We start from the raw sequence: 12,103 nt of genomic DNA, 5'->3' as shown, positions 1-12,103 counted from the left end.
TTTTATCAAAATCGTTTAAAAAAAAATCAATTGACATTTTGGAGAATCTGTTTTCAGCAGAATAATCAAATCTGCAAGGAATCGAATAAGAAAATCAATGAGTGTATGGACACCTTTAAAGTTAGAACATTCAGTAAACAATTATGAATAATTTATTAAGGAGATTAAATATTTAGTTAACTGAACAAAGCAGATAATTTTGCTACAGCATGCTAAAAAGAACAAGAGAGAGGACAGGGAGTAAACATTACACTAGTCACTTAATGGAGATGTTAACAAGTGAGAATAAAAAAAAACAAAACACCACCTTGTCTGATAAGAGAATAAAAAAACACCTGTAGCCAGTCACACTTGAAGAGAAACCCTGCACTGCCTGTCCCCCCTCTTTCCCTGTATGGAGTACAAGGCCTAAATGAGAAGAAACCTCCACTGCCCGCCCTCCTCCCTCTTTGCCCGTATGGAGTAACAATAACAATAACATTTATATAGCGCTTTTCTCCCTGGGGACTCAAAGCGCTGTGACCCTGCATTATGCAGTCTCAAAGGCTAGGGAAAAGAGGTGAGTTTTTAGCCTTTTTTTAAAGCTGTCCAGAGAGGGAGCCTCTCGTACCGATTGTGGAAGTGAGTTCCATAGAGTAGGGGCTGCGTAGGAAAAGGCCCGAGCACCAAATGTTAAGTGTATCCTGGGAATAATCAGCTTCGTCTTGTTGGCAGAGCGGAGGGTGCGTGGAGGGGCATAAAGTTCCAATAGATCCGCTATGTATTTGGGTCCCATGTGGTGTAGAGCCTTGAATGTCAGCAGGCAGATCTTAAAATTGATTCTCCATTTTACTGGCAACCAGTGAAGAGTTTGCAGTACTGGGGTGATGTGTGAGCTGCGGGGGGCATTGGCTAGGAGTCTGGCTGCAGCATTCTGTACTAGCTGTAAGGGGCGCAGAACCTTTTCTGTAGATCCGATGAACAGGGCGTTGCAGTAGTCTAGGCGGGAGGATACAAATGCATTAACCAGGGCAGGTAGGTCTTCAGCTGGGATAAGGTGTTTGATTTTCACTATATTTCTTAGATGGAAGAAGGAAGACTTGACGACAGCTGATATCTGCTGTTTGAGTTTTAGATTCCCATCCAGGATCACCCCAAGGTTTCGCACAGAGTCTTTATACTGTACAGTATCTCCCCCAATTGCTAGTTTGAGGTGGTGAGCGTTTTGAACTTTATCCATCATGTGTGGACCACCTACCACCAACACCTCTGTTTTGTCAGAGTTCAGCCTCAGCCAGCTGGTGTTCATCCAATTTTGTAAATCCACTAGACACGCATTTATGGATGCTGATGGGTCTTGGGTGCCAGGCTTGAAGGACAGATACAGTTGTGTGTCATCTGCATAACAATGGTATCCTAGGCCATAGTTCTGGATTATTTTGCCCAGTGGGAGCATGTAGACTGCAAAGAGTAATGGTGATAGTACAGAACCCTGTGTACAAGGCCTAAATGAGAAGAAACCTCAACTGCCTGCACTCCTCCCTCTATGCCCGTATGGAGTACAAGGCCTAAATGAGAAGAATGCTCCGCTGCCCGCCCTCCTCCCTCTTTGCTCATATAGAGAACAAGGCCTACATGAGGAGAACCCTGCACTGCCTGCCCTCCACCCTCTTTGCCCATATAGAGTACAAGGCCTACATGAGGTGAACCCTGCACTGTCTGTCCTCTCCTCCTCCTTTACCTGTATGAAATACAAGGCCTGCATGAGGTGAACCCTGGACTGCCTGTCTTCCTCCCACTTTACCTGTATGGAGTACAAGGCCTACATGTGAAAAACCCTGCACTGCCTGTCCTCCTCCCTTTTTGCCCGTATAGAGTACAAGGCTTAAACGAGGAGAACCCTACCCTGCCTGTCCTCCCTCTTTGTCCCTATAAAGCAAAATTTTCCATGCCTCCTTACCATATAGAGCAGGGCCTCCCAACCTTGTCCTCAAGTACCACCACAGTACTTGTTTTGCAGAAAAAACACAAATATTCACAGGTGAGGTAATTAGTGTCTCAGCGGTGCATTGATTAACTACCTCTGTGGATTTCCACAAAACATGCAATGTTGGTGGTACTTGAGGACAGGGTTGGGAAGCCCTGATAGATAATCAGAATCATATGCACACCATGCATTTATTCAGATTACAAAGGTTTAGCTGCTCATTACATAATAGTAAAAAAAGACTAGGTGTATATTACAACGGTTATTCCTTTTTAATTCCTAGTCCAATGACACTTTGCGAAATTCTCCTTTAAGACAGCAAGTTGATAGCACATCCTCTTTGACAAAGCCAAGAAAATTTACATGATTTTCCTGTGCACAGGATGTGAATATCTCCTGGTTGTCGTGGTAACCTTACATTGTTAATTCTGCAACTGCGTTCTGACTATCTGTGAGTCAGAGATAGTTTGTTTATCAAGGAAAATTGACAAGCTATTGAGTCAGATATCGTTTTTTGCAACCCACATAAAGCTGCTAAAAATACATACTAGTAGAAAGTCACAGCAGGTCTTCAGGATATTTCATTAACAGTCGTTTTTTGCCTATTGTAGACTGCAATGGCTACTGTATCCAAGCTCTTAAAGCTTGTTTCCCATTTGAAACATTAACTCCGGAAGTAGGGCAGAAAGGGACTGCAGCTCCTAAATCAGCCTTGGACAGGATTGCAGCCCATTAACATCATCCAAATCCTCAGTTATGGCACAGAAAGGTAAATAAGGCCACATACACACATCAGACCAATTTTACCCCCCTTCCGTGTAGTATGAGAGCCATACCTTCACAGTCTTTTCTATGGAGCTGAACTCCCCATCAGAAAAAAAAAATCTTTGCCAGATGCTGCACACACAGATGCTGTACAGACACAAAAGATCAGTATCTGCAAAAGATTTGTTCCTGCCAAAGATCCGTTCCTGCAAATTGCATTCATAGTCTATGATATCTGCATATCCTCATACACACCTTGTTTAACTGACATTCATCTGCAGATCTGACAATCATCTGCAGATCTGAAAATCCATCCTGGTGGATCTGATCTGCAGATGAATGTCTGTTAAACAAGGTGTGTATGATGATCTGCAGATATCATAGACTATGAATGCATTTTGCAGAAACGGATCTTTTGCAGGAACAGATCTTTTGCAGATACTGATCTTTTGAATGTCTACAGCATCTTTGTGTGCAGCATCTTGCAAAGATTTTTATCTGATGGGGAGTTCAGCTCAATAGAATAGACTGTGTAGGTATGGCTCTCATACTACATGGAAGGGGGTAAAATTGGTCTGTGATCTTTCATTTTCCAAAGACTATGGTCTGATGTGTATATGAGCCTTAAGTCTGCACAGGCACATGCTAACCTCAAAGCCCATATTGTAAATGCCAGGCTTTACACTCTCTCTTTCTCTCCCAGACAGATCTTTCACTTGGCTGCACTTTTTTTTACAATAATTGCCTGGACTTAAAGAGGAACACAATAATTATGTATAAATGATTTAGTCAGTGTTTGCCCATTTTAAAATATTTCCTCTCCCTGATTTACATTCTGACATTTATCACATGGTGACATTTTTACTGCTGGCAGGTGATGTCACTGGAAGGAGATGCTGCTTGCTTTTTTGGCAGTTGTCAACAGTTGTTATTTCCCACAATGCAACAATGCTACCACAGTGTGATGTCAGTACCTCAGTGCTGTGAGGCACTGACATCACACTGTGGGAGAGGTTTCACCACAATATCAGCCACACAGAGCCCCCTGATGATCAGTTTGAGAAAAGGAATAGATTTCTCATGACACAGCTGAGGGGTGAAATTACAACTTGTGATTTAACACAAATGAGGGGGAATCAGGCAGGCTAAACTCTCGGACTACATGCGGGGTGCATTTCTATATGTTTTCCTTTTGTACTGTGCAAGAGTTCAGGTCCACCTTAAGCCTCGTACACACACTAGATAATCCTCAGCTGACACAATCATCCTGTGCCATCTCAGTAATGTATAGTAATGTATAGCTGTCCCATGAAGGATCGCTAAACAATGGGTGAACAACAAGCCCATTATCTTCTTACTTACCCACAGCAGGATGATACTGGTATGCTGCTCTCCGTTCCCCTCCATTGAGCAGTACGGACTGCTCAACTAGAGCCCAACCGCATAGTGTCCATTCCCCAAACTGTAACCCTAAAGGTGCCCACTAATGATACAGTTTTGATTGACCCCTCTCCCCACTCTGCCCCAGATGATCTGGAAAATAATAGCTTTTCCAAATCAATAGACAATATTACAATCGTAATATCGATCGGATCTACCCTCTTAGGGCCCGTTCACACTTAAAATCGCAGATTGCCGGCGCTTGCGGGAGTGATTTTTCCGTGATTAGCGCGGAAAAATTACTGGACACTGAGACGGTTATGGAGCGACCGCGATTAGCGTGCTATGCACGCTAATCACGATCGCAAATCGTGTAACGCTCGTCGCCGGCAAACCGATGAATGCAGCGCGGTTGCGGTTATCGCTAACCGCAACCGCGGCAGTGAGAACACTGCCACTCGCTACATTGTGTAGCGGTTCTTGCAGAACCGCTAACGGTTTGCCGTGAGCGGGAATCGCGTGATTCCCGCTCAAGTGTGAATGGGCCCTAACTCCACTTGATCTCAGCAAGTTCTATTTTTTTTTTTATAAATCAAATCTGTCTCATGTCTTAAAAAAAAAAAAAGTATGCTGATCATACGTTTCATGCAGTTTAGTGGGGTTCCCCAGAGGAGGGGAAAGTCTGCAGTACAGGAAGTGGCAGGGCCTGGACTCCTGACCAAAGAGCCAATCTAAAGGTGCCCATACATAGTACAAGTTTTTAGTTTTCTGTCCCCAGTTAGAAAAACCTGATCGATTATTCCATTTGATCGAATACATTTTAGTATCTTTTAGAGGTACCATACACAAAAGTTTGCTTTCTCTGAAAATCCAGGAAAAACATTAGTTGGTAAAAAATCTTCCCCTAAGTCAGGGATGTCAAACCGGTCCTTTGAGGGCTGAGGTCCTTGCACATTTTAGACACAGCTCAAATTAATTGATGGGTCTGAATCAGGAAAGGTGTGGTCCATCAGGTAAAACACATTCCTCTCTTTCTCAGTCCATCCTAAACACTGGCATGGATCTGGCCCTCCAGGCCTGGAGTTCCAACACCTGTGCCCTAAGTAAATCGGATTTTGTTTATAATTTGCCTCATGCATTCTTTAAGAGAGAGCTAATCAAATAGGTTCTACACAGACCCTCTGCAAACCAAGGAAAACATCTCTGGCTTTTTTATTATTATTTCTATGGTTGTGCTTATTGCTCCTCTAACACTGGAAAAAGTTACAATTCTGATTCATCACCACAGCTTACCTTGCTGAACTGTGGACTTAACATGTTTATCTTGAGATATCTGGTGCATTGTACCTTAGAGAATCCTGATCTGTTCTAATATTATATATGTCAATAAGACACTACAAACAGTTGTAAAAGAAATACAAAAAAAAACTAATTAAAGTTATAAACCTCAATTTCCTCTGACAAAAAAATTGTATACTTTAATGAGCCTGACCTACATGCCAGTAAGGGAGGGATCACACTTGTGTTTGCGGGAACCACAGACGACTACCCACAAGCGATCTGCCGCACGATTGTGCATTTTAGATCATGGTTTTGTTTTGATTTTGTTTTACAGTAGCCATAGATTACAATGGGAAACCGCATGCACTGTGCAGAATTTTTTTTTTTTTAAAGCTATGCAAAGTCACAGGTGCCTCCTGAAATGCAGCAGCCCAATAGACAATCATTACGTGCAATTTTGAACTGCAGCAAAATGCTGCAGATTTTCCCAAGTGTGACCCCTGCCTCAGGGCCATTTCCACTTGTGCGGTGCCGAATCGCAGCTGATCCCCCACTGACGAAATCACATGCGGTTGCGATTCCGCATGCGTATTTTACCGCGATTTCGCATGCGATTTCGCATAGGTTAGTAGTGATGCGATTTTAACCATGTCACTGCCTGTGTGATTTAACAATACTTTCTATGCGAAATCGCGGTAAAATACGCATACCAAAACCACATGAGATTTCCCTATTAAATACATTAGTGGCGATTCGCATAGCGGTGTGCGGGATGCGAATTCCGACGGCTCTGCCATGCACATTTCTCCCGCACAGAAAAACGCTCAGGATTACCGACAAGTGGAAACAGGGCCATCCACTTGTATTGGCTATGCGGACAAGGCATGCGGATTCGCGATAGTGGAAACGGGCCCTAACTCTACTCTACAAAGTCAAGGAAAGAGCTATAATAAGAAAATAGGTAAGAAGTGATAAAACACAAATCAATCCAGAGTAATATGCAACACTGTATTGTAGCTTTGTATGTACTTTAGAACCGTGTCGGTTTCTGTTTATTTGTTCTTAATCATTGTTTATCAGGTATTATTCAGTGTTTGAACTTGGTGTGCCAATATTACCTGCTTCTTTCTTTGCTAAAGGGAGGACAAACTAGCACTAATGCTGGGAATACACGGTACGTCTTTTGCTAAGAATCGTTCCGATAGATGCCTTCGATGATAGAATTCCGACATGTCCGATGTTCCGCTCAATTCTTTTCCACTCGATTTCTCATAGAAGTGAATGGAAAAAAGATAAGAAAAACGAGTGGAAGATAAGAGAATCGAGCAGAAAATCGAATGGCTAATAGATCGTGCGCCGAATCGAATGTGCAAAATGTAACGTGTATTCCCAGCATAAGTTTATTTAAATGACCATACTGCAAAATCTGTAAATTATAAGTAAAGTTATAAAGTAAATCTAGTAGTAGGCAGAGGGTGGGCAGCTGCTGTAGCTTGATCAGACCACCCTCAGTTCATTCCACTAGTGGGAAGCTGATCGACCTCTCAGGACTGGTCTCATCTCATATAGCAACCCCATAGTCAAAGGGAGGCCGCCCAGTTACAGACTGTTTGAGGACAGCCTTAAAGCTCATGTAAAATGACTACTAAAGTACTATATAAGTAATCAGTGTGCTAAGATGTAACTTTTGTGGGGACAAAATTACTTCTCGTTTGCTAAAAATCTGATCTTAAAACTGTGACCACAGAGTGGAAGGCATTCCTTTCAAGTTCTGTGGGTGGAGCTGCTGCAGTTTCTTAGATTACATCATTCTGCTATTCAAACTGGAGGAAGGCACAAACTGAATCTCTATGAGAAGATTGCAGCCTGCACAAATGACAGCAACCCCCAGCTCAATTTATACTATTTGTGTCCTTGCGCGCTGCTTTATGCATGTGATTGCCCTGATGCATGTTCACATCCCTACATTGTAACGGAATGTGTTATCCAAACACCCCTTCTACAGTGCGTTTCTCAATAACCTGAGAGTCAACTCACACGGTACTACAGCATTCTGCATGCTATGAAAATTAACATGCATGATATAAAGAATAGAGTGTGCAATGTATTATGACCGCGTTGCAGTGCTGGTGTTACGCAACGCACATAGGGCCCGATTTCATTCACTTTTTCTCTTAAAGGGATACTGTAGAGGGGTCGGGGGAAAATGAGTTGAAGTTACCCGGGGCTTCTAATGGTCCCGCACAGACATCATGTGCCCGTGCAGCCACTCACCGATGCTCCGGACCCGCCTCCTGTTCACTTCTGGAATTTCAGACTTTAAAGTCTGAAAACCACTGCGCCTGCATTGCCGTGTCCTTGCTTCTCCTGATGTCACCAGGCGCGCACGGCGCAGGCACAGACCATACTGGGCCTGTGCAGTACGCTCCTGGTGCCATCAGCGGGAGTGAGGACAAGGCAACGCAGGCGCAGTGGTTTTCAGACTTTAAAGTCTGAAATTCCAGAAGTGAACCAGAGGCGGGGGCAGAGCATTTGGGAGTGGCTGTGCAGGCACAGGATGTCTGTGGGGGACCATTAGAAGCCCCGGGTAACTTCAACTCATTTTCCCCCGACCCCCCTACAGTATCCCTTTAAAGCGGAACTGCAATATAGAAAATAAATAAATAAACATACCAGTAGATTCTAAATTATAAACTCTATCTGTCTGTATGATTTTTGCCGCTCCCCGCTGCTGCAATCACTGTATTTTGTAATTTTTATTAATTTCCTGGTTTCAGCCAAGATGGCCGCAGTGCCTGATAACTTCCGGGTTACTGCTCCTCATTAGTATGTATTTTTTTTTTTTGTGGTAGCGTGCACGAGAGGATTACAGCACTGCACATGCGTAACTTGTCCTCTCGTGCACTCTCAATCAAGAGCCCAGCTACCATTGCGAGTACAATTGTACTGTTTGTAATAACCTCCCTAGCGGTGAGAAGGAGCCTGGCTCGTCCAGCTAACAGTTGCTGAAAGTGGTATGGACGAGCCAGGCTCGTGAACGCAGCCAGGGAGATTTGTAGCAGCTGATACACCCTCCCTCCACGGTGCATCCCTTCTTCCTCCTCCTGTTCCCCAGCGTTAGGCTGTAAACCCCCCCTCCCTTCACTGTACATTCATTCCTTCTGATTCCCCAGAGTTAGGCAATACATCCACCCTCCCTCCACTCTGCATTCCCTCTGATCCCTCAGCCAGCGTTAGGCTGTAAATCCCCCGTCCCTCTGCTGTGCATTACTTCTGATCCCCCAGCGTTAGGCTGTAAATCCCCCCTCCCTCCACTGATCTCCCCCTATTGTGGGCAGTGTCCCTGGCAGCGCTGTGAATAGGGCAGGGGGTGATTTACTCACCGAGGCTCTTTCCAGCGATGACTGAGTATTCTTCTCTGCATGCAGCTCTGGGCTATTGTAAACAGTACATGCGGCTGACTGTATACAATAGCCCAGAGCTGCATGCAGAGAAGAATACTCGTTCATCGCTGGAAAGAGCCTCCGTGAGTAAAACACCCCCTGCCCTATTTACAGCGCTGCCAGGGACACTGCCCACAATAGGGGGGAGATCAGTGGAGGGAGGGGGGATTTACAGCCTAACGCTGGGGGATCAGAAGGAAGGGATGCACAACGGAGGGAGGGTGGATTTACAGCCTAACGCTGGGGGATCAGAAGGAAGGAATGTACAGAGGCCTATCAGGCCTGTCTCCTCCTCGTTCATGCGTCATATCAGCGCTTACGCTGCGCTGAAGGAACGAGCGTGGAGTGGGGCGGAGAAAGGGCGGGTACCTGGCCTGAGGGGAAGTAAACCATTTAGCAGGGAGAGGAACACTGACTCGTCTGCCTGATTTTAGCATCGACTTATAAATCGATGCTGTTTACCGGCAGAATCTCGGGATGGAGAGAACACACAAAGAGCTCCATAGGGCGCACAGAGGTATGTCATCGTTAAAGGTACATACCCATATTATCACATTGTATTAAAAAAAGATCCTTCAGTTCCGCTTTAAGTTTTCTCCCAGGAGATGCATTTTTTTATCCTCTGTTTAATTTAACCTTTGCACTCTGCAATTGAAAAAGTACCAAAAAGTAGGTGAAAAAGTACTGTCAAAATCATTCTGAGCATTTTCTTGCTTGCTGGTAGTGGATTAAAAGGCATTTTATTTATAATGTGAAAATATCACCTAGGAGATAAAACGTAGGAGAAAAAGTGGAACCTAAAGTGAACTTAAAAAAAAAAAAAAAAAAACGTTTCACTTACCTGGGGCTTCTACCAGCCCCATGCAGCTGCCCTGTGTCCGCACCTTCACAGAACGATCCTCCGGTCCCCCGCAGTGACCACGTTTCGTTTCCTGCACAGAGCCAGTCGCTGGCCACTGCACCTGCACAGCCCTGGCCGTGTGCGTCCTCGATCACACGCCCGCCTCTGGGAGCTTCCTGCACATGCCCAGTATGAGAAAATCTCATGGTGGCTGGCAATTGGCTCTGTTGCGGATATCGAAATGAAACTTGGTCACTGCAGGGGACTGGCAGAGCAGGTACAGGGCGGCTGCAGGGGCTGGTAGAAGCCCCAGGTAAGTGAAACCCTTTTTTTAGGTTCCCTTGAAACAGAAACTGCTGTGGATTTCATAAAAACACAATTGTGATATTATACCAATTTTACTTGTGAGCTAGTCAGCAGACTATGGAGAGCAGTTTTCTAAAGGAGATGTGAAATGATCCTGTATTCTTCAAACTTGTACTCCTGCACGGAATCTCTTTCTTGTCAATTCTCCTAAAATTCCTGTATGTTTGTAGTAAACTCAAGTTCCCCATACTGGTCTTTACTGTACTTCTCATTGAGTAACAGCTGCTGTAATGTACTTACCCTACATGAGCGCAGTCTCGATATGGCAGCACTGAAAATATGCTACAGAATGATCTTCTTCCACTTATCAGGACTATTCTGTAACAGAGATGAAACAGCACTGTCAGTGTACCACAGGCAGAACATTCAATAACTGTGCATGGCAGATGATACAGTGAGATGCAAAGAATTCTGGTCTGTATGCAAATTTCTTTTGAGGGACTGTTTTTGGCATAAAAACAGCACTGGCTTTAGGCATAGGCATTGCTGGACAATCGCCATGTGCATCAGTTTATTGTCAAGTCCCCTTATATTACACAAGAGTGGAGCTCCATGTGATCATTTTCGATTATATGTATATATATATATTTAATAATTGTACGTGAATACCCTTTTGTAAGTGCAAGCTAAGGCAGTAATTAAAACGATTTATACATACATGGCGTGCATATGTAATCTGCGCCGGGAGACTTGGTCGCAGGACACAGCTAGTATGGCTTATCCTGCTGTTGCACAAGTTCCCAGCGACATTACTATTCCTCTCTAGGTCCACATGGATAGTGGGGAATGATATAATAATAATATAGTTGGAGGCCGAATTATAGTGTTTTAAAATGTAACTACTGCTCCGTCTTCTGACGGCGCCGAAGTTACTCAGTGTGCGCCGGTATAGCTGTAATTCCTATTACGGCCTGTGGTGGCGCCGGCTGCGCCAAATCCCCTGCACTGAATACAACTGCTCCGCATACATGAGATTGATGTAATGTGTCTGATAATCTAAAAATTATGACATTAGGATAAGCTGTCATAGAAATGAGAGAGTACATCTGTGTATGATGGGCTGTCATACAAATGACAGAGTACATACAGTGGGATGCGAAAGTTTGGGCAACCTTGTTAATAGCCATGATTTTCCTGTATAAATCGTTGTTTCTTATGATAAAAAATGTCAGTTAAATATATCATATAGGAGACACACCGTGATATTTGAGAAGTGAAATGAAATTTATTGGATTTACAGAAAGCGTGCAATAATTTTTTAAACAAAAATAGGCAGGTGCATAAATTTGGGCACCACAAAAAAGAAATGATATTAATATTTAGTAGATCCTCCTTTTGCAAAAATGAAAGCCTCTAAACGCTTCCTGTAGGTTCCAATGAGAGTCTGGATTCTGGTTGAAGGTATTTTGGACCATTCCTCTTTACAAAACATCTCTAGTTCATTCAGGTTTGATGGCTTCCCAGCATAAACAGCTTTCTTTAACTCACACCACAGATTTTCAATTATATTCAAATCTAGGGACTGAGATGGCCATTCAGGAACGTTGTACTTGTTCCTCTGCATGAATGCCTTAGTGGATTTTGAGCAGTGTTTAGGGTAGTTGTACTGTTGAAAGATCCAGCCCCGGCGCAGCTTCAGCTTTGTCACTAATTCCTGGATATTGGTCTCCAAAATCTGCTGATACTAAGTGGAATCCATGCGTCTCTCAACTTTGACAAGTTTCCCAGTCCCTGCACTGGCCACACAGCCCCATAGCATGAGAAAACCACCACCATATTTTACTGTAGGTAGCAGGTGTTTTTCTTGGAATGCTGTGTTCTTTTTCCTCCATGCATAAGGCCCCTTGTTATGCCCAAATAACTACATTTTAGTTTCATCAGTCCACAGCTCCTTATTCCAAAATGAAGCCGGTTTGTCCAAATGTGCTTTACAATACCTCAAGCGTCTCGGTTTGTGCTGTGGGCGGAGAAAAAAAAAGTCTCTCTTTGCATCATTCTTGCATACAGCATCTCCTTGTGTAAAGTGCGCCAAATGGTTGAACAATGCACAGTGACTCCATC

At 43.9% G+C, this 12,103-nt stretch overlaps 1 protein-coding gene across 4 annotated transcripts in view; it reads right to left on the bottom strand.

The window, feature by feature from the left end:
- Window positions 1–12,103, bottom strand: part of CABLES1 (Cdk5 and Abl enzyme substrate 1) — a 152,131-nt gene that overhangs the window by 31,602 nt on the left and 108,426 nt on the right. For all 4 annotated transcript variants that reach the window (XM_068237255.1, XM_068237257.1, XM_068237254.1 and 1 more), the window contains one exon: window positions 10,283–10,360. In XM_068237255.1, coding sequence (XP_068093356.1) covers window positions 10,283–10,360 — 78 coding nt within the window. The remainder of the gene's footprint in view (window positions 1–10,282; window positions 10,361–12,103) is intronic.

Source organism: Hyperolius riggenbachi, chromosome 5 (assembly GCF_040937935.1).
Source record: "Hyperolius riggenbachi isolate aHypRig1 chromosome 5, aHypRig1.pri, whole genome shotgun sequence".
Taxonomy (NCBI): domain Eukaryota; kingdom Metazoa; phylum Chordata; class Amphibia; order Anura; family Hyperoliidae; genus Hyperolius; species Hyperolius riggenbachi.
The sequence above is the reverse complement of the archived record's forward strand: the minus strand, read 5'-3'. Positions and strand labels throughout refer to the sequence as shown.